The sequence below is a fragment of the Opisthorchis viverrini genome (assembly GCF_000715545.1).
Source record: "Opisthorchis viverrini unplaced genomic scaffold opera_v5_20, whole genome shotgun sequence".
NCBI classification, from domain to species: domain Eukaryota; kingdom Metazoa; phylum Platyhelminthes; class Trematoda; order Opisthorchiida; family Opisthorchiidae; genus Opisthorchis; species Opisthorchis viverrini.
Window position 1 is genome coordinate 1,962,444 of NW_008751676.1, and position 16,722 is coordinate 1,979,165.

At 46.8% G+C, this 16,722-nt stretch overlaps 1 protein-coding gene across 1 annotated transcript in view; it reads left to right on the forward strand.

Annotated features, from left to right (window-relative positions):
• Nucleotides 1-7,864, forward strand: part of T265_01833 (hypothetical protein) — a gene marked incomplete at both ends in the record, with an annotated part of 27,625 nt that extends 19,761 nt beyond the window's left edge. The window contains one exon of the mRNA XM_009165943.1: nt 7,786-7,864. Within this exon, the coding sequence (XP_009164207.1) occupies nt 7,786-7,864 (79 nt within the window). The remainder of the gene's footprint in view (nt 1-7,785) is intronic.
• Nucleotides 7,865-16,722: the final 8,858 nt, after the last annotated feature.

Sequence of the window (16,722 nt, forward strand, 5' to 3'; positions counted from 1 at the left end):
ACCTCATCTGTCACACTGCAATCAGAACTAATACAACTTCCAAGGTACGTAAAACGCTCCACAACTTCCAGTACCTCTCCCTGGATTGTAAGAGGCGTGCTCAGTGACTACACGTCCACAAGCATGACCTTACACTTTGTGGGTGCAAATTGCACACCAAAGTACGGGATGACTTTGGTCAGTTCATCCAAGAATATTTGCGCCTTCTCCGTCTCTTCGAACATGAGAACGATGTCGTCTGCATATTCCAGATCGACAATTTTCTTCACAGGCTATTTGAACACCAGGGTTCTGGAGACCCTCTAGCTTTCGTCTCATTATTTCATCGATCACAAAGTTAAAAAGGAATGGAGAGAGTGGGCATCCCTGACGAACACCACTTTGTGTACGGAAACTTTTGGAGAGCTCTCTGTACACTCTTACACGTCCGGAAGTCTGAGAATACAAAGAACGTATTATGTTTACAAACTTCCGGGGCATTCCTTGGTGGGCAAGCGTCTCAAGAAGAACAGGCCAACACACAGGAGCCATGGTTCTGAGGCAACGATTGTCGAACACCTGAAGACATCTCAGTTCCTCTCCCCGAATAGGCCAAGTCTCACATCCATACAAAAAACAGCCCGCACTTTAGCTTGATACACACGTTCCTTGAGATTCAGGGCTAAGCCATAGGTGTCTCAAATTAGCGAACGAGACCCTGACCTTGCAGATTCGTGCATTCACCTCATCTGTCACACGACAATCAGAACTAATACAACTTCCAAGATAGGTAAAACGCTCCACAACTTGCCGTACCTCTCCCTGGATTGTACGTGGTGTGTTCAGTGACTTCATGTCCACGAGCATGACCTTACACTTTGTAGGTGCAAAGTACATACCAAAGCACGGGATGATTTTGGTCAGTTCGTCCAAGAATACTTGCGCCTTCTCCGCCTACAGGTTCTACGACACCCCGTACAATCAGGAATACTAGAATTGTGGGTCGTTTATACGTATGACTTTGTTCCAGCACCTGACGGAGTGTGAAGATTTGGTCAACGCAACCCCTACCAGGCCGGAGTCCCGTTTAGTGCTCTCGAGTCAGTATCTCACGAGCCACCGTAAGGCGACGAAGCACAATTGACGCCATCAGTCTCGTTACGACCGGGGTCAAGCTGATCCCCCCGTGGTTACCACACTCACTACGCGCCCCTTTTGGAAAACGGGCACTATCGCTGATGCTTCCCAGTTGTCTGGGACAGACTCCTTTTCCCAGATGCAAGCAAACAGATCGGACAAGCGCTGACTGAGGACTTCGTCCCCGTCTTTGAACAATGCGGGTGGGAGATCATCCGGACCGGGAGCTCGGTGGCGCTTGAGAGGACATATGCAGCCGTAAACCTCCGGGGCCGCAGGTGGTTTCACGTTCACCGTCCAGGGTTCTGCTTCATCTGTGGGCTGTAGATGAGTGCCGGCTGGTGGCCAGGACAGTTGTTATTCGAAGTATTCGGCCCACCGGTATAAGCGTTCTTCTTTGTTCGAGATGGTCGTTCCTCCTGAATGATCTTCCATAATCTCCGAACCAGACCATATCCCTGTCCGTTAACACTTTTCAACTGGAATTTCCTGAGTTATCTTCATGTGCTGTTCTCTCCGGTTTGTGGGCGTGATGGCTCATTGGCTAGGGCGCGAATTTGCTGACCACAAGGTCCGTGGTTCGAACCCGATGTCTGCCTCTCGACCTCCTCGGTCTAGGCTTGGACAACTTGGCAGTGTCCCAGCTCTCGTTCTTTCGGGTGCCATGGCAGCTAGACACCGAAGGGGTATTACAGCTGAGCAGTTGCCTATTGCCTACTCTCCAGTTCTGATGATCATCATTTTGTCGTATTCCCACTCAAGTCTATACTCTCAGTCTTCACCTCACCCAAAGTATTCTGCGAGTGCCTGATTGGTGTGGCAATTGCGGTACTATAGCTGCTGTAACTGTGAACGACGTGCCTACATTTTCAAATTGTCTTTTCTTGCATAACAATTTGGCTTTCAGGGACGATCCACCCGAAACCTAGCTGGATTCCTCGTTTGTGATGTTTCACTTCAGCCGAACCTTTTTGTAGTATTTGGTTATTATCGTTTAATATTCAAGATGGCTCTTGGGAACAATTTGGCTGGGACGATCCACCCGAAACCTAGCTGGATTCCTCGTTTGTGATGTTTCACTTCAGCCGAACCTTTTTGTAGTATTTGGTTGGTTACGTTTAATATTCAAGATGGCTCTTGGGAATTTTCACCCTCCATACATTCTGTGCGGATGAGACGTTTACTTTCATGTCGATTTGTCTATAACCGCTTAGTTTAGATTGGTCAATAATCAACTCAACTCAACTCAACTCAACCAACATTTTCGGAAAAGTTTAGTAACAATCGGCAGATTTGCTATGACCAACTTCGCCCTCAATGGCGGTTTTCCTTTTGCTAGCCGGAGGAAATCCACTTACCAATACGACGGATTACAGCTTTTGCTAATTCACCATCCTTTCTCTGATCTGATGTAGCAAGTATGGCACTGCCTCCAAAAGAACTACTTTCCATGAACACCGATCCTGCGTGGTCCGAAAATTATTATCAGTGGGATTAATAGGTGTTCGCAGGAAGAGAAGGACCTGACCGATGAGACTACGAAGTGTTTGTTTCTGTATGCTTCTTTCTGGTGAACGACGATATTCTTGTATTAGAAGACGGATATTGGACAAATCGGTGTATTGATGGCCGTCAATCTCTGGCGTGTTGCGTCCTCAGTTGGATCAGACTTATTGCATGTGCTTGTTTGTGTTGCTGTAGGTTAGTCATTGAAGGTGACTTCGTGTATATCTGTCCCTTTCTGAGACGTCTCTTTTACCGTACAGATGCTCGGATAGCAATTTGGTGACTTGTGAAATTTTCGCATTGTCATAATTGAATTCCTAAAGTGTAATCCGTCATTTGCGATCCTATCGTCATACTGACCCAATAAGTACATAACTTGCAGTTTCTCGCATTAGAGCCAGACATCCACTGAGACATCTAAACATAAAAAGTGTAGTTGATTTGGGAAGGAGTTTGGCTCTCTGGAGCCTCAGCTACACAATGCTTTACCACACATAGATGGTTGATCATGTAACAAGTTGGGTAGTAGTTCCACACTTGACCTGGGGACCAAGCGGCCGCCGATTTCACTTATACTGCAATTGAACACACCTCTGTCAAGGTATTATGTGGTTTCTACAGTCGTTTTATGTTCGGTAGCTCACGGTTTTTTCTGACTCTGAGAATTCCTGTTCTGAAAATCCAGCAATTAATGTGCAGTTTTCCCTCATTACATTGCATTTCGCGTTGAAGAGGGGTATGTGCGTGAAGCTATCAACAGGACTGCACAGTTACTGGGACGTTCGCCTAAGATTATAACCAACCGGTTCATACGTTATCTCTGACGGTTTGTATAGGTTTATCGTCATGATCTGTAACCCGTACAGTTTATCGTTCTGACGATGGGCTTAAGGAGGATCCCTAGGAAGACACCAGAAATCCGGGTCCAGTTTTTCGGGAAATTTTACCATGATGATTGCTACCTGGTTAGCCCTGCCTCAGCGGTTGTCGTTATACTTGGTCTGGTTGATGCTACAAACTTCTCAGAGTTCTGAGGCTATTGGTCTACGCATACTTTCGCATATCCATATGTTGCTGGTGACCTGTGAGTGAACGGACGTTTCTGATTCACAATGGTGAATTACTGATCGCCCACCTCGGTCTAGAGAAGTATTTGCATAGGCTTTGAAGGTAAACATTGTGGAGGTTATGGTAGCTCTTGGAAATAATGAGGTTCTAAAATCTTTGGCTTCTGTTACTGCTTAAAAATTTTCTTGGATGTGTGGATAAACATCAGATTGCAGGTTGCTGTTACAGAACATGAGTGAGTCCAGAAATAACTCCTAATCCAACCCCGGGAACGTGATTTAAACTCTCTTCAGTAGTGGTCAGTAACTGGAAGGGGCCTGTTTAGTGTGAGACCAACGACAGCGAAATCGAAAGTTTCAAACAAACTTGATAGATGCACTCATTTGCTAACCATTTCAGTTTTCACGGGAGACTCAATTGAATCTTTCGTTTTTTTGATGTCCTCCAGCTGAATGTTCTGCAGACAGGCCGCCTTATGATTCAGCTGGCACGATATTCGAGATATCGCAGTATATTGGACTGTTTTCGAGAAATACACTCATTTAGAATATCATAAACGAGAGATGCGGTTGAGTCTCTCGTGAAAACCACATCGATTTTCAAATGAGTGTAGTTCTCGAAAACAGTGCAATTTGGGTTCAAGTAGGTCATAAGGTTGACGGAAACTCGGGGACTGCGCCTACCTGATGAGCCCCAAGAAGGGCGAAACCGGTCGTGGGCTGTCAGAGAGTTTTCAGCAACCTTGTGAGTAGTTTCCATTATGATGCTTGATAGGTATTCAAAATCAGTCACAACGTTTTTCCGCTGTGTGGAGAAATCTGACTCAACTAGTGGGCTAAGTGGAGTAGTAAACCCCCTCTTTCACTAGGCTGTTCACCTGCCAGCCTCCCTTAAAGAACGCCTGAATGACTTGAAAGATGGATGAGGCGCTTTCACAACAGTTCGCTAGTTAAAGGTGAAAGTTTAAACTTTATTGGGAATAATTGTGAAACACGTCCTGGAGTTGCACTAGCAGGCGTAGAAGACGTTACTCTTACACGAATTGCAATCAAGGTTGTAAGATTGGACCTATATATAGTCCATTTTACACAAGTTCGCTGTAGGCAAATCCTACCTGACCATTCTGAGGGAACGTGAACAAACTGCTCATAATCCCACGTCGTGCGAAATGAGACCACAGAGAAAGTGCATGTTCATGATAGTCACTTCCCCGCTGTGAGCATCAACTTCGATTATAATCGAGGCGTCCTAACTAAATAATATCGCATTAAAACTTCAGTCCACATGCCGCTCAGGCTATTTCAGGATGTTTAAACCAGTTCTTTTCAAAACTGCTTTAAGTGTTGTTTAGGTACCTCTGTTTCTGACTGCTTTTGGCAACTTAAAAATATACATGACCTATGAAATCGTTTATTTCTATACTTATTTCCCCATCGGACAGCTATTTCTTCTTGTTGGCTCGTCCGGATCACCCGAAATTTCACGTCCAATGTCGGTGCTTCCGGAGAAATTATGATACCCTGATGGAGGTAGAACCGGGTATCCACGAAAGGTTGAGTGTTTTGAGTAAGTATTTAGTCATTGAGTGTGAACACCGAATCCACATCATCATTGACAGCATGACATCAGTTTTCAACACCGATGCTTCACTGCCGTACAACCATAACTTATTTGAAAGCCTTATTGTAAAAAAAAGAGTAGAGGTGGACGGGGGAGGGACTTAGTACTAGCTTAACACAATCATTCCGAAGTGCCTACACCTCCAGACATTCACTCAGGCAATCTGGATAGAAACTGACAACAAACTGACCACAAGGTCCGTGGTTGGAATCCGACCTCTGCATCTCGATTTCCCCTGTCTTGATTTGAGCAACCCGGCAGTATCTCAGTCCTCCGGCGTCCTTCGGGTGGCATGGCAGCTAGGCACCGAAGGGTTGTTGAAGCCGAACGATTATTGTGATTTACCCGACCAAAAGCTGCCGCCTTATGGTTGTCGGGCTTCTGTGCTGCAATGATCTGCGGGCTACACTGGCTGGAACTCAGTTCCCTAAGGTTCAACCATGCCATGAAGGTCGATTGGGAACGGCCCGACGAAGGATAGCGAGTAATCGTATTACGAGGTGGTCTGGAGGTAAAGTCGTACTGTCCTCTGGGGTAGGAGTGCGAAGGCAGTAAGGTGTGTCTCCCAGGCAACCAGCATGTCCATATTTATGGAAGCGCCGATGGTGCCTTCCTCCGAGGAAGGACAGGTTAGAAAAGATCGGCTGTAAAAACAGCACACTCCGATCGCCCAACGGCTGACCGTGACCGCAGGCGCATTATTCAATATGACTGAAATACTTTCACGACCAAAGATTCCGGTGCTCCCCAAAAAAACAGCTGCTGTGCTCAGCTCTTTGCTCACCGGCCTTCTCCCACACTCCCTCCCCACTCATCGTACAATGTAGTGCAATCAATCCACTTGCCAATCCCGTGTCTCAACCGTCTCCCAGAAAAATAAACTAAAATATTCACCTACTAACTTCAAAAGATCTAAGCCACGTCGCAACCTTCACTATCCGTACTTTATCCCAAATTGGGCAACAGGAATCCCTTGCTGAAACCTTGTCCTCACTCTCTGCCGATGTATGTTGTGTCTCCGAAACACGCATACAAGACCCCACTTCGGTCGCGAACCTCAAGTAAGGACGGCAACAGTTTACCTGCTAACAAATGGTCTAACTGAGCGATGAAGAAGTGGCTGGCCGCCGAAGGAGGTGACTGGGAAATGAACCTGCTGATGTTGTTACTAGCTCATCGTGCTTCGATACAGTCAACCACAGGCAAGACCTCTTTCATACTGACGCACGGTCGACATGTGCGCCTTCTGGTTGATCAGGGAATAGGGTTGTAGCCGGCAACACGCTTGTCTCCGTAGGAGGTAGGAGAGTAAAGGAGGATAGCTCGAGCATGCTCGACGTTCAGAAAGGGACTAGAGAGAAAACGATACGTAGGAGGGCACAACCACTCCCCATAGGCGTGAAGGTCCTGTGGATGGATCATCAGAATCCTGAAAGGGGTGGACTGGGTCGCGGAAGCTGGCAGTCGATGGCAAGGTCTGTTTGTCGTTACCGACCGCTGGGGGTACGTTTATACATCTCAAGACGGTCGGGGATCGAAAAAAAGTAAATGGGACTCAGCTTCGTAGGTAGCATGATACACCCGAAGGGCGGCCGAATTGACCAGCTGCTGGAGCCGACCTAAGGGTATCAAAATCAGTGGCATGCGAGCGACCTTTAAAGGGAGATGTGTAACTAGGGTACTATTGATGAGGCATGCGAAGGATATGTTTTCTCGTAACTCCGCTTCGCGTCTATTGGAAAGTAGAATTTACTACGGAATTTGTGAAATTGCTTTGTAGCATTCATTTACATTCGAGAGATAATCAATGAGTTCAAGAAAACGCGTTCAAGATATTCAGTTTTTATAAACAAGGTGGTTTTTTGCTTATTTTGCTTTCCTGTCCAATAGTCTGTAACTGTTCAGTTGGTGTTTTCTAATAAATAACTCCGTAGCGAAGGCCTTCTTCCTTTCACTGGTAAGTAACATCATGTCAGACGACTGGTAAGAAAGCGCGTTCATAGTTGGGGATGCCCAATATCAATTTAGAAGAATGCCTTGGCTTATTGGGGGAACCCTCCGGCGCCTAATGGTTCGTTTAACGAATAGACTTCAGAATGTTGCTGTGCACGGTGGTGATATCGCTGTATCTAGCGATTCGGGAAGCTGGCTTGCCGTTCAATAAACCGAAGGCACAACTCGCTCGAAGTTCGGTGACACTGCTCGGGCATAAAGTAGGTCAAGGAAAGGTTGGTCCACTGCCGAAAAAACTGGCGAAGATTCAGTAATGGGCAGTCCCGAATTCAAAATGGTCCTTATGGCAATTTTTCGGATGAGCAGTATACCCTAGCCTGTTTTTCAAGGATTTCGACACGATTGCTCTTCCGGTGTACGAATTTTTTCGTCAAAATAGGAATGAACAAGCAAAGCGCTCGAGGCCTTCGAACGTATCAAGGCGGAAATGCTGGATCAGTGACTCACCCTCAAATTGCCCAGGTTTGGGGAGATGTTTACTGTTGCAGCGGACGCTGGTGACCTGATCATCGGTTCTGAAGCAGAAGAATGGGATCATTGAATATGCTAGTCGTGTCCCTGACCAACACGAAGCAGTATTCAACCTCTGAGAAGGAATGCTTGGCGATCATCTGGGACCTGGATAAATGGAGGCTAAATTTTCTGGGACAAAGGTTTCACGTTGAGACCGATCACAAACTCATTGAGTGGACAAGAACCACCAGAGAGTCCCGCAAAAAGCTCGCGCGCTGGGCTCTCCGACCACAAGAATACGACTCCACGATCCGGCAAGTGCCGAGGAATGAGAACCATCTGACAGATAAGCTATCTAGACAAGAGGCCGGAAAAGTCCCCCTAAAATCATGGTCGGCGTCACTAGCCTCGTTATCGTACTGGATACACAGTATCCTGGCCGTCCAGGTTGGGGGTTGGAACATGTGACGACTTGTTCCGTAGAAATGGTAATGCATTTGCATTTCCCGCCAAACACCGCCGCTTTTGAGACAAAGGCTTTGGTTGAGGACCCTAATCGTCCTCCCGTCTAGGTGTGGGCGCCCTGACAGTATCCCAGCCCTAGCACAACCATGACATTAACGACTAACAATACTCTCATGCCACATCGGCCGTCGCGTGGTGCAATGAGCCGCGTCGCCTTACTTGCTGCATACAACAGGGCGGGTAAGCGACGCCTCCCTTCTTTCTCTTTCACACACTTTCTTCCCTGTCTCCCCACCCCATTAATAGCTCTCTTCTTGTAGGCCCAGCACTTAGGACCTGATGACTCCGTTCGTCATGCATCGGTTTTGCGTGCAGCATCTGCTCGTCACATTGCGCCGACATCCTAAGGTATCTCCAAATCAGTCCTCAAGCCTCGACGCCCAGTCTATCTGGCCGCTTTCAATGTCTGCACTCTGAAGCAAACAGGACAAAAAGCTGCTCTTGCACCCACACCGGAATCGCTTGGCATTGATGTCTGCTGTGTCTCAGAAACGACAATTCAAGATGCAAGCACAGTGATTGAGCTAACCGCCCCGTCAGTCTCCACTCGCTTCCGGGTGCGCACTTCTGGTGATCCAGAGGCTGCTGCGGCGGGATGTGCAGGGGTTGGTATTGTGCTAAGTCACCGGGTGGAAGTATCCTTACTTGACTGGATGCCTGTTGATAGTCGCCTCTGTGCGGTTCGTCTGGCAACGTCTGTGAAGGAGTCTCAGAAGCGGGAAGTTCATCGATGTCTGCTTATCGTGTCTGTCTACGCCCCAACTGACTTTAGCTCCGACTCCGTCAAAGGAAGGTTTTACGACGCCCTGAATGCCCCGCTACAGCGAGTGAGAAGCTCAGATATTGTGGTGGCTGCCGGGGATATGTATGCGCAAGTGGGCAGGCTTAGTGCATCTGAGACTCAATTGGGAGGTCGACATGGACTGGACTCGGTACGTACGGACAGTGGGAAACGATTGCTTCAGCCGTGTGCTGATCGCAGGCTGTTTTTATGCAGTACTAACTTCCGAAATAACCGAAGTCGTCTGGCTACTTGGTGTCCTCCAACAACAGGCCGGCTACAAACTCAAACCGACCACATTGCCACCAGTTACCGATAGCGCGGGTCCATAACTTACTGCCGGTCGTTTTGGAACACATTTGTGGACTCTGACCTCGCGCTCATCCAGGGTCGCTTCTACCTACGTTCCCCTGGGGCTGCGCAAGGTGCGGACGAATCGCCTGGCAACTGAAAGACTGACAGATCCGGCTGTCAGACGAATTTACCAGACTGATCTTCAAGAGTCTCTTCCAAATTCTCCACCATCAGATTTGAAGGCATACTGGGACGAGATTGCCACCTCGTTGCATAGTGCAGGGAATTTTGCCTGTGGCACGACCCAACCAGGCGTACTCAAGCACTGGATGTCAGACCGAATGGTGGCACTGCTTAATCCTCGGAGAACTATCTCAGCCGGTCCCGAACACAACCCGGTGGGGGGAGTTATCAGACGTCAAGTGAAAGTGAGCATGCGAGCTGACCGTGAAGTGTGGTGGACACAGAAAGCCCAAGAAATGGAAGGGGCCCAGAAAGCCGGTTGATCCGTGCGACCGGTCCCCGGAAACCACCTGTGAGTGAAACCATGAAGCATCAGAATGGAACTACCATCTGGAATAAATACTTCGAACAACAAAAACTGTCGTAGCCAGCAGCCTCAACGCATCTAGAGCCCACAGATGAAGCAGAACCCTGGACGGTGAACGTGAAACCACCTGCGGCCCCGGAGGTTTACGGCTGCATATGTCCTCTCAAGCGCCACCGAGCTCCCGGTCCGGATGATCTCCCACCCGCATTGTTCAAAGACGGGGACGAAGTCCTCAGTCAGCGCTTGTCCGATCTGTTTGCTTGCATCTGGGAAAAGGAGTCTGTCCCAGACAACTGGGAAGCATCAGCGATAGTGCCCGTTTTCCAAAAGGGGCGCGTAGTGAGTGTGGTAACCACGGGGGGATCAGCTTGACCCCGGTCGTAACGAGACTGATGGCGTCAATTGTGCTTCGTCGCCTTACGGTGGCTCGTGAGATACTGACTCGAGAGCACTAAACGGGACTCCGGCCTGGTAGGGGTTGCGTTGACCAAATCTTCACACTCCGTCAGGTGCTGGAACAAAGTCATACGTATAAACGACCCACAATTCTAGTATTCCTGATTGTACGGGGTGTCGTAGAACCTGTAGGCGGAGAAGGCGCAAGTATTCTTGGACGAACTGACCAAAATCATCCCGTGCTTTGGTATGTACTTTGCACCTACAAAGTGTAAGGTCATGCTCGTGGACATGAAGTCACTGAACACACCACGTACAATCCAGGGAGAGGTACGGCAAGTTGTGGAGCGTTTTACCTATCTTGGAAGTTGTATTAGTTCTGATTGTCGTGTGACAGATGAGGTGAATGCACGAATCTGCAAGGTCAGGGTCTCGTTCGCTAATTTGAGACACCTATGGCTTAGCCCTGAATCTCAAGGAACGTGTGTATCAAGCTAAAGTGCGGGCTGTTTTTTGTATGGATGTGAGACTTGGCCTATTCGGGGAGAGGAACTGAGATGTCTTCAGGTGTTCGACAATCGTTGCCTCAGAACCATGGCTCCTGTGTGTTGGTGTCATCGAATCCGTAATGGGCAGTTGGAAAGCGTGTTTCCGGTTGTGCAAAGGGTACTTCCATTGAAGAATGTGTCCGGCACCAGAAGCTGCGTTGGTTGGGACATGTGTTGCGTATGCCGAATCATCGTTTGTCGAAGAGAGTGCTGTTTTCCATGCCCAATTCAGAGTGGCGTAAACTGTGATGTGGGTAACCCTTGACCTGGCAGAGGAGTATCAAGGAGATCACGAAACACTTGGGGGCTGTTGGTGCTACTCGCCTTCCAGGATGGGGACCACGTGATCCTCACTGTGCCTGGTTGGAGACACTACAAGATATGGCTGCCAACCGATGTCAGTGACGTTCTAGTTGTCGTTTCTATCCAGATTGTCTGAGTGAATGTTTGGAGGTTGGGCACCTCGGAATGATTGTGTTAAGCTAGCACTAAATCCCTTCCCCGTCCACCTTTATTCTTTTCTTTGCAGTAAGGCTTTCAAAAGAATCATGAATGTACTGAAGGAAAGCATCGCTGTTGTACGCTGTCGACGATAATGCTGATGAACCGGTCGATGGCGTTGTTAGCAAATCATGCGTCGATTCAGTCTGCCACAGATAAGTCGCGATTCATATCGATGTACGGTCGACATCCACACCTTCCACTTGGTCAGGATATCGAGCTGTGACCGGCAACATGCCCGTCTCCGACAGAGCTAGGATGGAAAACGAGGAGTGCTGGAGAAAACTTAACCGCCGCTCAGGATAGGGTCAGACAGAAAACAATATATAGATGAATACGACTATTCCCCATAGGCGCGAAGGCCAAATGGAAAGGTCATCATAATGCTGGAAGGAATGGACTTTGGTCACGCAAGTTGGGCAGTCGGCATATCCGTTTATCGTTACTGACTGTTAAGGGAACTTTTATACAGTTCAGGATGATTAAGGACCAGAAGGAGTAAGCGATAACCGGCTTCGAAAGTGGCACCATACGCAGTAAAAGGTGCCGAATAGACTAGTTGCTGAGGTTGACCCAACTGGGACGAACTGAACATTGGTAGCATGCGTGGGAACTCTTGAGGGCGGTATGTAACGCTCCATACTACTGTTGAAACACACCAATAGCATCTGGACATATTTCAAAGTGCCGTATCCGCATCGGATGGAAGGTTCGCCCGAAAAATATGGGACCGCCTTGCAGTGTTCATTACTATTTAATGTTCAAGAGCGTCCTGGAAAGTTCAAGATGGCTCTTGGGGATGTTCACCCTCCATACATTCTGTGCGGATGAGACTTTTACTTTCATGTCGATTTGTCTATAACCGCTTAGTTTAGATTGGTCAATAATCAACTCAACTCAACTCAACTCAACCAACATTTTCGGAAAAGTTTAGTAACAATCGGCAGATTTGCTATGACCAACTTCGCCCTCAATGGCGGTTTTCCTTTTGCTAGCCGGAGGAAATCCACTTACCAATACGACGGATTACAGCTTTTGCTAATTCACCATCCTTTCTCTGATCTGATGTAGCAAGTATGGCACTGCCTCCAAAAGAACTACTTTCCATGAACACCGATCCTGCGTGGTCCGAAAATTATTATCAGTGGGATTAATAGGTGTTCGCAGGAAGAGAAGGACCTGACCGATGAGACTACGAAGTGTTTGTTTCTGTATGCTTCTTTCTGGTGAACGACGATATTCTTGTATTAGAAGACGGATATTGGACAAATCGGTGTATTGATGGCCGTCAATCTCTGGCGTGTTGCGTCCTCAGTTGGATCAGACTTATTGCATGTGCTTGTTTGTGTTGCTGTAGGTTAGTCATTGAAGGTGACTTCGTGTATATCTGTCCCTTTCTGAGACGTCTCTTTTACCGTACAGATGCTCGGATAGCAATTTGGTGACTTGTGAAATTTTCGCATTGTCATAATTGAATTCCTAAAGTGTAATCCGTCATTTGCGATCCTATCGTCATACTGACCCAATAAGTACATAACTTGCAGTTTCTCGCATTAGAGCCAGACATCCACTGAGACATCTAAACATAAAAAGTGTAGTTGATTTGGGAAGGAGTTTGGCTCTCTGGAGCCTCAGCTACACAATGCTTTACCACACATAGATGGTTGATCATGTAACAAGTTGGGTAGTAGTTCCACACTTGACCTGGGGACCAAGCGGCCGCCGATTTCACTTATACTGCAATTGAACACACCTCTGTCAAGGTATTATGTGGTTTCTACAGTCGTTTTATGTTCGGTAGCTCACGGTTTTTTCTGACTCTGAGAATTCCTGTTCTGAAAATCCAGCAATTAATGTGCAGTTTTCCCTCATTACATTGCATTTCGCGTTGAAGAGGGGTATGTGCGTGAAGCTATCAACAGGACTGCACAGTTACTGGGACGTTCGCCTAAGATTATAACCAACCGGTTCATACGTTATCTCTGACGGTTTGTATAGGTTTATCGTCATGATCTGTAACCCGTACAGTTTATCGTTCTGACGATGGGCTTAAGGAGGATCCCTAGGAAGACACCAGAAATCCGGGTCCAGTTTTTCGGGAAATTTTACCATGATGATTGCTACCTGGTTAGCCCTGCCTCAGCGGTTGTCGTTATACTTGGTCTGGTTGATGCTACAAACTTCTCAGAGTTCTGAGGCTATTGGTCTACGCATACTTTCGCATATCCATATGTTGCTGGTGACCTGTGAGTGAACGGACGTTTCTGATTCACAATGGTGAATTACTGATCGCCCACCTCGGTCTAGAGAAGTATTTGCATAGGCTTTGAAGGTAAACATTGTGGAGGTTATGGTAGCTCTTGGAAATAATGAGGTTCTAAAATCTTTGGCTTCTGTTACTGCTTAAAAATTTTCTTGGATGTGTGGATAAACATCAGATTGCAGGTTGCTGTTACAGAACATGAGTGAGTCCAGAAATAACTCCTAATCCAACCCCGGGAACGTGATTTAAACTCTCTTCAGTAGTGGTCAGTAACTGGAAGGGGCCTGTTTAGTGTGAGACCAACGACAGCGAAATCGAAAGTTTCAAACAAACTTGATAGATGCACTCATTTGCTAACCATTTCAGTTTTCACGGGAGACTCAATTGAATCTTTCGTTTTTTTGATGTCCTCCAGCTGAATGTTCTGCAGACAGGCCGCCTTATGATTCAGCTGGCACGATATTCGAGATATCGCAGTATATTGGACTGTTTTCGAGAAATACACTCATTTAGAATATCATAAACGAGAGATGCGGTTGAGTCTCTCGTGAAAACCACATCGATTTTCAAATGAGTGTAGTTCTCGAAAACAGTGCAATTTGGGTTCAAGTAGGTCATAAGGTTGACGGAAACTCGGGGACTGCGCCTACCTGATGAGCCCCAAGAAGGGCGAAACCGGTCGTGGGCTGTCGAAGAGTTTTCAGCAACCTTGTGAGTAGTTTCCATTATGATGCTTGATAGGTATTCAAAATCAGTCACAACGTTTTTCCGCTGTGTGGAGAAATCTGACTCAACTAGTGGGCTAAGTGGAGTAGTAAACCCCCTCTTTCACTAGGCTGTTCACCTGCCAGCCTCCCTTAAAGAACGCCTGAATGACTTGAAAGATGGATGAGGCGCTTTCACAACAGTTCGCTAGTTAAAGGTGAAAGTTTAAACTTTATTGGGAATAATTGTGAAACACGTCCTGGAGTTGCACTAGCAGGCGTAGAAGACGTTACTCTTACACGAATTGCAATCAAGGTTGTAAGATTGGACCTATATATAGTCCATTTTACACAAGTTCGCTGTAGGCAAATCCTACCTGACCATTCTGAGGGAACGTGAACAAACTGCTCATAATCCCACGTCGTGCGAAATGAGACCACAGAGAAAGTGCATGTTCATGATAGTCACTTCCCCGCTGTGAGCATCAACTTCGATTATAATCGAGGCGTCCTAACTAAATAATATCGCATTAAAACTTCAGTCCACATGCCGCTCAGGCTATTTCAGGATGTTTAAACCAGTTCTTTTCAAAACTGCTTTAAGTGTTGTTTAGGTACCTCTGTTTCTGACTGCTTTTGGCAACTTAAAAATATACATGACCTATGAAATCGTTTATTTCTATACTTATTTCCCCATCGGACAGCTATTTCTTCTTGTTGGCTCGTCCGGATCACCCGAAATTTCACGTCCAATGTCGGTGCTTCCGGAGAAATTATGATACCCTGATGGAGGTAGAACCGGGTATCCACGAAAGGTTGAGTGTTTTGAGTAAGTATTTAGTCATTGAGTGTGAACACCGAATCCACATCATCATTGACAGCATGACATCAGTTTTCAACACCGATGCTTCACTGCCGTACAACCATAACTTATTTGAAAGCCTTATTGTAAAAAAAAGAGTAGAGGTGGACGGGGGAGGGACTTAGTACTAGCTTAACACAATCATTCCGAAGTGCCTACACCTCCAGACATTCACTCAGGCAATCTGGATAGAAACTGACAACAAAGGTGGACGGTGCTAGCTTACCATAATCCTTCCGAGGTGCCTACACCTCCAGACATTCACTCACGCGATATGGGTAGAAACTGACATCAAGAACGCCACTGAAGTTGGTTGGCAGTCATATCTAGTTGTCTCTAAACCGGGCAATGAGGGATCCCGCGGCCCCATCCTGGAAGACGAGTAGCCCCAACAGCACCCAAGCGTTTCGTGATCTCCTTCATACTCCACTGCCGAATCCACATAATGTAATCGAGCAATAGACTGTGAGACACGTTGAGTCTTCTTCCTTTTCGGTAGCCTACAGCATCTGTACACAAAAGCACAATGTTCGGTTATGCACAGGTCAAACGAACGATGCATATTAACTGGCCAACATGCTTGAAGCGGTTTATGTTTTCGGGTTACGTGATAAACCCGCCTTAACTAATTGTTTCTTGTTAGGTGGATTTAAGAACAAGAGTGTGATATTACTTGTTCACAACTACAGTCTGTTTGAAACGAATTCGCAGTGTTTTTGGATGGTGAACAATTACTCCTATTTGAACGTGGACAGCAGTGTATACTGTCACTGGAGATCAACTTGATTTTCCTGACGTTGCTCCGAATGGTGTCATCACATAATGCCTACTTCCACTTCACAGGTGCTGTGCCTTATTCACATGTAACTCTTCTATTCACAGGCTCCGACTGTCAACTAAGTGCCACCCGTTCTAATGACCCAGAAGAATATGAGGTTTGTGTGAGGGATCTGCAATCCGGAACCGGTTTGAACAATGAAGGTGCGTCAGATGACCGGCCCATTGTCCCTGCTGACAATGTGGACTTGCAGCAACAGCACCCCAGTTCGAAAGTAAAACTGAGGATCCTCAAGGTTTGTTTGGTTTGTGACTTGTGACTTTCATGAACTTCACTTAAAAGCTGTGTTTGTGTTGCGAGTTGTTGGCTGCCACAAAGAGGCTGAACTTTACGAGTAAGATGGCCTGTGTATCTCCACTGAGTTATACTGAGGGACATCAATATGACGCCCACAAACTCGTTTACAGAAGGTTCTTTATTGGGTAGCGGTCCGACAAACAGTCTCCTAATCCTCCAAGTCAAAAAACTGGAAAGCGAAATAATGAAACTCAATTTCACACATTGCTTCTTTTTGATTTCAGTCTGCTGTCGCTTTTCCATGTGCAGGCCACAGTAACAGGACAGATCGGTTTGTTCGCCATGTCCATAATGGCATTTGCGTTTCCTTTTTCATTGATAACCGCGGATACATTAGAAACAATTCTCAGACTTCCTTAATGTTCAAGCTCTGAGAGAAGCAAAACG